Source organism: Erithacus rubecula, assembly GCF_903797595.1.
Source record: "Erithacus rubecula genome assembly, chromosome: 11".
NCBI classification, from domain to species: Eukaryota; Metazoa; Chordata; class Aves; order Passeriformes; family Muscicapidae; genus Erithacus; species Erithacus rubecula.
This window is the reverse complement of record NC_136663.1, coordinates 876636-888593: the sequence shown is the minus strand read 5'-3', so window position 1 is coordinate 888593 and position 11958 is coordinate 876636. Positions and strand designations below refer to the sequence as shown.

Genomic DNA, 11958 nt, shown 5'->3' with positions numbered 1-11958 from the left:
CACTACTGGGCCCTCGGGGACACATAGGGACACATGGGGACACACAGGGCCATCTCAGCTGGGGCTCCTCTGCAGACTGAACAGCCCCAGCTCCCTCAGCCTTTCCTGGGCACCGAGACGCTCCAGTGACCCCGACCCGCATCCGATCCAATCCCGACCCCTGATCCCCGATCCCGGTTCCTGTTCCCGGTTCCCGGTTCCGGTCCCGCCGCCCCTGCCCCATCAATCAGTGCCGGGGGGCGGTGCCATGCGTGGCGTCACACGCAGCGCACCAATGATGCGCGGCCACGCCTGGCACGCGCGGGGCGGGGCCGTTCCCTCAGCGCGGCGGCGCCGGGGCCGCTCGCGCTGCCGCTGCCGGACATGGCGCCCGCCATCGCCGCCGAGGAGGGCGGGCGGCAGCGCCGCGCCGGCACCCGCCGGCACAGCCTGGAGCTGACGGGCGAGCCGCCCCCCGACGGGCTGCCCGGCGACACCGAGGCGCTGCTGCCGGCGCCGGCGCGGGCGCGGGGGTACCGCGCGGAGCTGGGCAGCATCCTGCTGCTGCTGGTGCTGTACGTGCTGCAGGGCATCCCGCTGGGGCTGGCGGGCAGCGTGCCGCTCATCCTGCAGAGCAAGAACGCCAGCTACACCGACCAGGCCTTCTTCAGCTTCGTGTTCTGGCCCTTCAGCCTGAAGCTGCTGTGGGCGCCCTTGGTGGACGCCGTGTACCTGCGGGGCTTCGGCCGCCGCAAGTCGTGGCTGGTGCCCACGCAGTACGTGCTGGGGCTCTTCATGATCTACATGTCCACGCAGGTGGACGCGCTGCTGGGCGACGGCCACGGCCGCGGCCCCGACGTGGCGGCGCTCACCGTCACCTTCTTCCTCTTCGAGTTCCTGGCGGCCACGCAGGACATCGCGGTGGACGGCTGGGCGCTCACCATGCTGTCCCGGGAGAACGTGGGCTACGCCTCCACCTGCAACTCGGTGGGGCAGACGGCCGGCTATTTCCTGGGAAACGTGCTGTTCCTGGCGCTGGAGTCCGCCTCCTTCTGCAACAAGTACCTGCGCTTCGAGCCGCAGCCGCGGGGCATCGTCACCCTCTCAGGTACGGGCCTGCAGGCAGAGCCAGGGCGCTGCTTTGGAGGGACTCAGAGATCCCCTCGCTGCTTTGGGAGGGACTCAGAGATCCCCTCGCTGCTTTGGGAGGGACTCAGAGATCCCCTCGCTGCTTTGGGAGGGACTCAGAGATCCCCTCGGTGCTTTGGGAGATACTCAGAGATCCCCTCGCTGCTTTGGGAGTGACTCAGAGATCCCCTCGCTGCTTTGGGGGGACTCAGAGATCCCCTCGCTGCTTTGGAGGGACTCGGAGATCCCCTCGCTGCTTTGGAGGGACTCAGAGATCCCCTCGCTGCTTTGGAGGGACTCAGAGATCCCCTCGCTGCTTTGGGAGAGACTCAGAGATCCCCTCGCTGCTTTGGGAGGGACTCAGAGATCCCCTCGCTGCTTTGGAGGGACTCAGAGATCCCCTCGCTGCTTTGGGGGGACTCAGAGATCCCCTCGGTGCTTTGGGAGTGACTCAGAGATCCCCTCGGTGCTTTGGAGGGACTCAGAGATCCCCTCGGTGCTTTGGGGGGACTCAGAGATCCCCTCGGTGCTTTGGAGGGACTCAGAGATCCCCTCGCTGCTTTGGGAGGGGCTCAGAGATCCCCTCGGTGCTTTGGAGGGACTCAGAGATCCCCTCGGTGCTTTGGGAGGGACTCAGAGATCCCCTCGCTGCTTTGGGAGGGGCTCAGAGATCCCCTCGCTGCTTTGGAGGGACTCAGAGATCCCCTCGGTGCTTTGGGGGGACTCAGAGATCCCCTCGGTGCTTTGGAGGGACTCAGAGATCCCCTCGGTGCTTTGGAGGGACTCAGAGATCCCCTCGGTGCTTTGGAGGGACTCAGAGATCCCCTCGGTGCTTTGGAGGGACTCAGAGATCCCCTCGGTGCTTTGGGGGGACTCAGAGATCCCCTCGGTGCTTTGGAGGGACTCAGAGATCCCCTCGGTGCTTTGGAGGGACTCAGAGATCCCCTCGCTGCTTTGGAGGGACTCAGAGATCCCCTCGGTGCTTTGGGGGGACTCAGAGATCCCCTCGGTGCTTTGGGGGGACTCAGAGATCCCCTCGGTGCTTTGGGGGGACTCAGAGATCCCCTCGGTGCTTTGGAGGGACTCAGAGATCCCCTCGGTGCTTTGGAGGGACTCAGAGATCCCCTGTGCAGGGACTCCTCTCACTGTCCAGCCTGGCTTGGGCACTGCCAGGGATCCAGGGCCAGCCACAGCTGCTCTGTGCCAGGCCCTCACACCCTCCCAGGGAAGGATTTTTTCATAATTATATCTTTCTCAGGATGGTTCTTCCCTGAGCCTGGAGCCCTCTGTGTTTTGACGCAGGTTGGGTTTGTCCCTTGCCCCGTGGGAAAGCACGGCCTGCTTGGAGGCTGGCAGAGCCCACTGCTACATGCACTGGACTCAGATTTTTGGGGTTGAAGTGAGTGGGAAACCTGCCTTATCATCGTCTTGGCTGACCTAAGCACTTTGGAGGAACTTCTTTTTTTTTTTTTTTTTCTCCTAGTTTAATGGCCATGGACTGGATTACTCTTTAAAAAAGGCAGCCAAAAGCCAAAGTCTCCATCTGGGAAGAGGGGAATGAAAAAAAAAGATTGTTCCAGTATGATATTTTTCACAGAACAGATGTGAAGATGTTCAGGATTGAGCATGTGGCCAGTTTCTGAAGGAAGTCCTTATTTTAGTAATTTAAGAGGGAATTGCTTTTTCTCCTTAGTGTGTGGTAATCCAAGCATAACTAGCTGTTAGTGGAGGGCTGTTTCTGTTTGCTGGGGTTTGGGACCTTTCTCAGAAAGGTTCTGTGTGATGGTTGATGTTGGGGTATTGCCCAGGAGATGCTTTGAGTGCAGCTGGTTGGGCTGCACGTTTGGGGCAGTCCTGGCTGCAGCCTCAGGGTGACCCTGGCAGTGAAGGGCAGATGCTCACGGCCTCAGTCCCTTCTCCCCTGACACTGAGTGCCTTGCCCTGTCTCAGGGATCAGGTGTGCCAAAGCAGGCTGCAGTTGTGTGAAGGGGAGCTTTGCTCTCTGTCCTGCCCCACTGCTGTGCTCGCCTGGTGTGTGCAGCTCTCAGCCCTGCTAACTCATCCCCTCTCTGCTCCCTGCTGCCAGCCTGTGGCTGGCCCGTGTGAGGAGCTCAGAGAGGCTCTCCCAGCTGCCTCCTGCCTTTCCCCGGTGCTGTGCAGCTCCTGCCTGGCCTGTCCCTTCCCTCTCCCTGCAGGGCACACTGACGTCTTGGCTGCTGATGCAACTTGCAGGCACTGGAGTTCAGGCAGCTTGGCTTGGCTCTGCTTCCCTCACTGCCCAGGGCTTTGCTTGGATGGGGGTTTTTCCTCTCAGGGCTGTTTGTATGAATGGATTTGTTCCTATTACAAGAGTGCTGGTTTTAAAAGATAGGATCCCAAACCCAGGCAGCACCAATGCAGCCTCCTTAACCTGCCCTGGAGTATTGATGTGGGTGGAGGAAGAACAGCAAATAACTGACAGTGGAGCTGCAGGACATGGTTTTTCAGGTGGTAAAACTGTAAGAAATTTCTGTTTCCCTGTGGTGTGACAGGCACAGTTTGGTGTTTCTCTGGAGCAGCTGAGAGCAGCAGGAGTAACCAGCTCACCAAGGAGCACAGGGGCTCCCTGTTCTTGCCATGGCTGTAATGGGCTCCTGATGAGCAGGTTTGGGCACTAAAGCAGCAGAAAACTTCACTGCTGGAAAAGGTGAATGTTTTCTGCCAGCTCAGATCTCTGGGCACTGTTGTCACAGGATGAGCCCAGTGCCAGGGAAAGAACAATTCAACACAATCCAGAGGGGCAGCACCTGGGGGAGCAGCTGGAGCTGTGCCAGGGGAGGCTGAGGTGGATATTACCGAAAGAAAAAGACCCTCACCCTTGAGGGAACTTCAGAAAGTCAGCTGCTTACCATTGCCACCAGCACAGCCTCCCCAGCTGGAGCACTTACAGGGCCAGACCCACCAAAGCAAAGAGCAGCACCTGCCTCTGAAGGAACAAGATCTCTCTGTTCAGCTTGGAGTTATTGAGAGGCAGCAGCATTCATTGTTCTCACTAACTTCAGGAAATAAAGTGGGCAAATATAAAACCATCATCAAATTCACCAAACCAAAGGCTGTGTTGGGCTGTGCCAGGCTGAAGTGCCAGAGAAGGAAATGGGAAAAACCCTTCTGATTGTCCTGGCACATGCAGGGGTTTGTTTAGCTCTTGCTGTTCAGGTGACTTCTGTTTTTGTAAAAAAGCAGGGGAAGCTGCCTGCCTGGGTTTGTGATTCCTGCCTGGATTGCCCATTCCAGCATGAAGGACAGGCAAAGAGTGAGGCCAGGACAAAGGTGCCCACTGAGCTGTGCCAGGGAGTGTGGAGCAGCCCTTCTCCTGGGAGGAGATCCTGCATGGTTACAGCTCTTGGGACCTGTACCACTGGCTGCCTTCCTCAGCATTGTTCTCCAGCCTGATTCATCCCTCATCTAGTTCAAAAATGTGTTTTGCCCCATCTCAGTGGTTTATTTTGTTACTGGCTGTGTAGCTGCAGAAAGTTTGTGCTTGAAATCTGTTATGTAAACTCTGATTTCAAAGTTATTTTGCTTGTAGCCAGTTAGCAAGGTTCCTTGTATTTGAAAGGAAATGTACTTTATTTTTGTGTAAACTGCCTACAGCCTCAAAAAAACCCGATTTTTCTTGTCTGAACTACTATATATATATGGGTTTTATTTTTTTCTTTTTTCTTGCTTTGCTTTGTTGCTGATGCAGCCCCTGCAGTGCTGTGCTGCAGCTGACAAGGCTGGCCTGATCAGGAGCACTCATGTGATGATGCTCAGAGCTATTTCTATCTCCATCCTTGCACTGTGTCTCACTGCAGTGATAATGCTCAGGGTTATTATTAGAGAACTCCTCTACCTCCTTTGTAGCCAGCAGCTGTGATTAATGAGACTCTCAGAAAATGCATCTTTCCTTGAGAATGTCTTTGTAGGGCACCTTTTTTAAAGGAAGAGCAACCTGACAGTGGTGCTTCTGAGATCATGTTTATCTTAGGAAAGGGCAAAGTAGCAGAAATGATGTGAAAAGCCTTTTTCCTGTCACCCTGGGAGTGGTGGGACACACCTGGAGCAGTCCCTGCATGTTTTCTTGCATGCTTGCATGAGGAGCAGGCAATAATGGGCTGGACCTTTGTGCTGTCTGTGCCCTTTCACCAGCCCTGCTGCTCCTTCCCAGTCTCCCAGAGGCTGCTGGAGCTGCTCCTGAGCAGGAAGATTAAAGGCTGCTTGTCCCACCCTCTGCACATGGCTCAGGTCTCTCCTGCCTGAGAATAGGATTATCTTGGACTGGCCATTCATTAAACCAAAAAGTTCTCTCTTGTGGGTTTTTACTGCCCCACATCCACGATTTAGCAGATACTGATCTGCATGAAACAGAGCCCTTGAATGCTGGCAGACAAATCTGAGGACTCCTCACAACTCTGTGAAAACTTTCCTTGGGCCATGTTCACACTCCTAAGCCCAGTGTGGAGCTGCAGGTGGGAGGTGGGGGTGAGATAGGGAAGTGGAGCTCAGGCTGAGCTGGAAGGAGTTCTGCCTCTGGAGGTTCTTCCCTGGCTCCTCACTGTTTGCTGTGGTTTTCCTCCTCCAGCAGCCTGTGCTGCTGGTGTGTGTGATCCTTCAGCACGTTTGTCTGTGCTTCTGTTCCTCCTGCAGTGTGCTCACTGTGCCAGCAGCCAGCAGGGAGGGACCTGGTTTGCTGCTGCTCCTGTGCCTCAGCTCCAGCAACACACCTTTCAGAGGAGGCCAGAGCTCTGTCACTCACTCACTGTGTAGCTCTGTGCTCATGGTTTGCTTTTGCTGCTTGTTTTTATTTGATTTTTAGGTTTATATTCTACAACTATCAGTCATGGCTGCTACAAACAAATTTTTATTTCATTTTATTTTCCCCTCCAGATTTCCTTTTTTTCTGGGGAGCTGTCTTCCTAATTACCACTACATTGGTTGCCTTTTTGAAGAAGGAAAACCAGGAGCTGATACCAGCAAAGGAAGAAACAAAAGGCATCACTGACACATACAGGCTGCTATTCTCAATAATCAAGATGCCAGCAGTTCTTACTTTCTGTGTCTTGATCCTCACTTCAAAAGTAAGTAAATACATTTAAGAATTGTTAAATGCTGGCATCAGAGTCTGGAAGGCTGCTGAGTCCTGGGATTTAACTTAGTTTTGCTTTTGGCTGTCCCCAGAGTTGTGAATTTTCACATGAAATTGAAGCAGAATTGCTTATCTCATAGTGCTGAGCAGGGCTGTGCAGCAGAAAAGCTCATTGGGAGCTTTTGTGTTGAACACAAGCATTGAAGGGAAGTTTGGTGGCAATGTGGTATTAAACTAAAGTACATTTTTAAGCAGGCTGTGTAGCCTGCAGTTAAAAGGACAGAAAATGTTTCTTTTTTAGCTGAGAGTCCCCAGCTCTGTCCAAGCTGGGTTTCCATGGCTCCTGGTTGGACATTGAGGATGCCAGCAGCAGTGAAGGCACAGCAATGAATAGCAGTGCTATTTAATGCTCTTGGAATAGTTTTGGCTCTGATGACAATAAAAGTGTGCAATTGTGGAACATGTAGAACTAATTTGGAAACCAAATCAGGGGCAGAAGTGACTTGTCCTGTATCCCATTTCTCAATTTACATGATAGGGAGTAAATTGAATTTCTAGCCCAACTGCCTGTTCTGCTCTGCTTATTTTGTCTCCTTGACATTGCAGGTTGGGTTTTCAGCAGCAGATGCTGTAACAGGACTCAAGCTGGTGGAAGAGGGAGTCCCCAAAGAGCACCTGGCTCTGCTGGCAGTTCCAATGGTTCCTTTGCAGATCATCTTGCCTCTGGTTATCAGCAAATACACAGCAGGCCCCCAGCCCCTGAACACCTTCTACAAAGCAATGCCTTACAGGTAAAGGCTCATTTGAGTGAAACACAGTCATATGTGTGCTCAATTTGTGTGCTCAGATCACCTGCAGGGTTTTGTGTGTAACTCTCTGACTTCCAGGTCCAAAGAAGTGTGTCAGGATTGCCACAGTGAGTTGAACTGGCTGATGGATGCAGTGTCACTGTGTGGAATCAGAGCATGAGCTGCTTGGGATGTGCATGTACAGCAGCATTGGAACAGTGCTCTCCTGCTCCTACTTAACAATGTCACTGCTTGTCAAATATGTGATACCTAATTCTGAGATAGAAATAGGTGTAACTATTCAGATCTAAACTATTTTAATGTACTCACTATGAGTGTTCAGTGGTTGCTATGTGTTGAGGAAGCACATGGGAAGAATTACTAGGAATAACAAATCACCTTTCTCATCCCTCCAGGTTGCTGCTTGGCCTGGAATTTGCTCTCCTGGTGTGGTGGGCTCCTAAAGTAAAGCATGAAGGAGGATTTCCTGTCTACTACTATGCTGTGGTGGTGCTGAGTTATGCTCTACACCAGGTAACACTCACTGTGTGGGGAGGGCAAATGCTGCTCCCTGACTTGTCCTGGGTCACACTGGAACCCCTCCAAGCCTGACCTCCAACACTCCAGTCAGTGTTATTCCTCCCTATTCCTGTGCTCCACTGCACATCATCTGTGCAGCTACTCGTAGCTGTCCATGTCTGGTGTAGTTTCCCAGATTCCTTTTTCTCCAGACTCAGAAGCTCAAAAGCCCAGAGGAGCTGGAGAAATCCCATGGGCATGCTGATGAATGCACTGGTTGTGCAGATAGATAGTTATGTGATCCTGGTCCCAGAAAAAAAAGGTGATTGTTGAAGGAACATCGCAGTGGATCTGATCCAAAGACTTGGGAAACAAACACCTGGTAGAGCTTGGTCTTTGGATCAGAACTGCAATGTGTGCAGTGCCTTGAGAGGTCCTTTAGCTGCAGAAGGGCTGTGCTCAGGTGCTATTTCAGCTGGCTGATTTATTTCAGTTTGAAAGCCAAGGCACGGCAGTGCATGCAGGGCTGGGTCTGCTGCAGCATGAGTGGAGCCAAGCAGCAGTGGCACTCCCGTGTCAGCACAGGGCAGGCTGAGGAGCTGCTGCCTGCAGGGGATGTCTCAGCAGTTGCTGCTGGGCTGCAGCTGTGTTTGTCCCCCCAGATCACCCTGTACAGCATGTACGTGGCCATCATGGCCTTCAACGCCAAGGTCAGCGACCCGCTCATCGGGGGCACCTACATGACCCTGCTCAACACTGTCTCCAACCTGGGGGGCAACTGGCCCTCCACAGTGGCCCTGTGGCTGGTGGACCCCCTGACAGTGAAGGAGTGTGCAGGGGCCCAGGGCCACACCTGTGCCACTGCAGAGACTGCAGAGGTGAGTCTGGGGGATTGGAGGGGGTCTCTGATCAATCTCTCAATTAAATGGCTTCTTGCAGGTTTTTTTTTTTTTTTTTTTGCCTTTGAAAAGCTTCACAATGTATAGCTTGTGCTTTAAAATTCTCACTGCTGGAGCTCCTTTTCCTGTCTGGTAAAATCCAGTCTGTTAGCACCTGCACAGCCTGAATAACCAGCCCCTTAGCCAGGGTTTGCAGCTGCAGAGTAGTGAGCCCTTTGTTCCTGTGCTGGGCTGGGGAGGAAGCACCAGACTGGTGCCACATGGTGCAGTGTGAGGAGGCTGTGGGGATGGCTTTGAGTTGTGCAGCCTCTGTCCCCCAGGGCCCTCCATTTCTCTGGTAGGTTTTTCTTCCATCTCTCTGGAGGCTTCTTATCTGCCTGCCTTGATACCTTCTCCAAGATGCTGCTCTGCTCTCTGGCAGTGGTGTCCACTTTCCCTGTGAAATCAAGTGGGACTGGCTGTCTGCCCAGTTCTGGGAGCCCTGTGGAAGAGAACAAAGAGCTTGCTTTACACAGATCAAACAAGAGGACACAAAACTGCTGGGACAGCAACATTTCAAATTCACCTCCTCACAGCAGGAGATATTTGACATGGCTGAAGAGTGGAAATGTTTGGGGGGTTTTTTGTGCTCATGACTTAGATTTATTTCACTCCTGAGTGCCATGGTGCCCTAGGATGTGGAGGTTCTCTAAATGATCAAAGTGTTTTGGAGTCCAGCATGACTTGTCTGAACTGGAGTTGCAGTTTTTGCTGGTGCAGAGGGGAGGCTGCTGCTGCAGCTGATGCTTTCCCAGCCTCTCTCTCATTAGCTTCTCACTAATTAGGTTCCTTGTGTCTCAGCCTCTACTGAACTTGGGTCCTTCCTCTTTTACCTCACTCCTGTGATCTTTTTCTCACATCCTCCTGACATTCCACCACCACCACCACCACTCTCTTCTTACTCCTAATCTGATTTTGACATGTCTCAGAATAATGAAAATGCTGGCAGAGCCTCAGCTCAGAGGATTGATTAATCCTGGGATTAGAGCAGTGTTGAAAGCCAAACAATAGCAGAAACAATCCTGGGCTCTACAATCACCCTGTGAATGCTGGGGATTTGTCTTCCAGTTCAAAACCATCCTGGGTGTGTTTCTCCCAGGTACAGAATCACAATCATGGAATGGTTTGGGTTGGAAGGACCATAAAGCCCATCCAGTGCCACTCCTGCCATGGCAGGGACACCTTCCACTGCTCCAGCCCCAGTGTCAGCCTGGCCTGGGGCACTGCCAGGTCTGGGGAGTGCACAACCAGGATGGCAAGGAAATCAATCATCTTTCTCTGAGGTTGGGAGCAGAGGCTGCACCTCCAGGCCCACAGGGGCAGTGGGGCTGTTTGTGTTTCCTGTGCTCCATTTCCCACACGTTTAGAGCAGGTTTGGTACTTTATTACTTTTCATGCTGCTGCTAAGCTCCAAAGCCTCTCTGACCAACTGCATAGGAAACAGCAGAGAGTAAACAGCTCATGTAGTGCTGGCCAGGAGCAGGGGGCTGTGCCCAGCAGCTGTGCAGTGCAGTGTGCTCAGTGCATTAACTGTGCTCTCTTGTAGCTGTGCTCTGCAGCTGGGGGCTCCTGTGTCACCACCCTGGACGGGTACTACGTGGAGTCTGTCATCTGTGTCATCCTGGGCTTTGCCTGGTGGTTCTTCCTCGGACCAAAATTCAAAAAGCTGCAGGACGAAGGACAGTCTGCGTGGAAGTGCAAGAGGAGCAATTGATGCACTTAGGTGTTGGATGGACCAGTTGGAGGGTTTTAGTTTTACTACAAAGACATATCCCATAATCAGCACCCTGGAATCCCGGTGTTTCTGTGCCAGGCCTGGGAGGTCTGGCTGAGGCAGGGCTGTGAGTGGCACCACAGCCCAGGCTCAGTTCAGGAAGGAATGGCTAAAGCAGCACCTCAGTGCTTGCCCCTGGCTCCAGAGCTGCTGATTCCACAGGCACCTCTGGGAAGGCTCCTCGTGCCCTGGCTGCAGAGGCAGCAGCATTGCCAGCTGAGTGCCAGCTTTTGTTTTCACACACAAACGATCTGACAGGGCAGCTGACCCGGGGAAGGATGCCCAAGGCATTCTGACTTGGAGGTTAAGCAGGGTACTGTGGAATTCCTTGTGGGAAGATCAGTGTGAGATGTCTGTGGGCTTTGCTGCTTCTCACTTCCTGAACTGTAACCGCGCCTCAAAGGATGAAACCTTCCGGAGATTCTTTTAAATGTATTTTCTGGCTTTTATAAGCTTTAAAGGTTTATAAGAAAATATTTTTATAAGCAAATTACATTTGTTTAATTTATTTCCGCTGTTTCAAGGCAGTTTGGTTTATGTTCAAGGTACTTTCTTGACAGCAAAATGTTGTAAGGTAGGACTGGAGTAACGCACAATCCTCTGAGCCTTGAGTCCTGCAGCTGGAACTGGAGGTGCTTCCCAAGGGAGGGCACTTGGGCCTTTGGGAGGGGTGAGCTGAGAGAGAACCAATCCATTGGTTTCCCAAACTGTATTACTAAAATTTGAATATCCATCCTGGAAAGCCGTGGGAACACCGAGACTTCCCCCAGCGCGGGTGAGAAGAGTGAGTTGGTGATAAAGTTGCCAAATTCCCAGGGAGCTGGGGCAGGACTCACCCTCTCACAAACCAAAGGGGGCAGAGCTGCTGCAGAATTCACTGCTGGTGCCATGTGGTGGAAGCATTCCCACTGGATTTCTCCCCAAGCTCCCTCCTGAGTGCCTTAGGGACCCACAGGTGCTGGAGAGGCACTCGGACCCTGGGTGTGTGTTAAACAGGAAACTATTAAACATCCCTTGGAAAGCTGCTCGAGGGTCTCTGCTGTGTTTCTTGTCAATGTTTGAAGGATTGGGCTGGGAGGGGGTTGGGATGTGCTGCTGCTGTGTGTTTTGGGGTAAAGTGACCCAATAGCCCCTCTGCAGTGCCTGGAGGGTGGGTGGGTGCTCAAAGGCTCTCCTTGGCATCAGGAGAAGAGAACACTGACCTGTGCTCGGCTGGACACTGCCTCCTGCCCTCTCCCTTGGGGACACCTCCCAGTTCCTTCCAGCACAGCAGAACCTCTCCTGCTGGGTGAATTCAGGGGTTGTACTGCCCAGCCTGAACGGCTTCCCCTTTCCCCTCTGCAGAAGAACAAACAAATCAGATTTATGGCTGCACCTTTCACCTCTGTCCATCTCCACTGCATTAGCTCTGTGAGGCACTTCAGTTCTGAAGCCTCACTGGAGCCATGGGCTCCTTATTTAATTGCACCTTGTGCATCCTAAAGAGCTTGTTTAACTTTTCTGATTGTGAGGGAAAACTTCAAGTGCAGGAGCTGAGAAGTTAATTTTGCTCTGTATTAGATTTGGGGTTCACTTTGCAACTTTCACTATTTCTAAAGGTGCCAGTGAAACTTGTCACTAATAAAGATGAGTTAAGGATTGCTTATCAATTACTAGATTATCTCAAAATAGCACATAAACCCCAAATCGGTGGGAATAGTTATGTTACCTGAAATAAATAACTGT

At 52.6% G+C, this 11958-nt stretch overlaps 1 protein-coding gene across 1 annotated transcript; it reads left to right on the top strand.

Annotated features, from left to right (window-relative positions):
* The first annotated feature begins 324 nt into the window (after positions 1-324).
* On the top strand, positions 325-10741 carry SLC33A1 (solute carrier family 33 member 1). Its single transcript, XM_079315110.1, has 6 exons — positions 325-1087; positions 6016-6206; positions 6821-7005; positions 7419-7536; positions 8184-8399; positions 10006-10741. Exons 1-6 carry the CDS (start codon positions 364-366, stop codon positions 10171-10173), a joined length of 1602 nt encoding a protein of 533 aa, XP_079171236.1. The 5' UTR covers positions 325-363; the 3' UTR covers positions 10174-10741.
* Positions 10742-11958: the final 1217 nt, after the last annotated feature.

Bases quoted from the DNA above. Each gene is read 5' to 3' on its own strand.
- SLC33A1 (XM_079315110.1), top strand. From the start codon at position 364: ATGGCGCCCGCCATCGCCGCCGAGGAGGGCGGGCGGCAGCGCCGCGCC. The intron at 1,088-6,015 runs GTACGGGCCTGC...TTTCCCCTCCAG, and splicing joins GGGCATCGTCACCCTCTCAG to ATTTCCTTTTTTTCTGGGGA. The intron at 6,207-6,820 runs GTAAGTAAATAC...TTGACATTGCAG, and splicing joins TCTTGATCCTCACTTCAAAA to GTTGGGTTTTCAGCAGCAGA.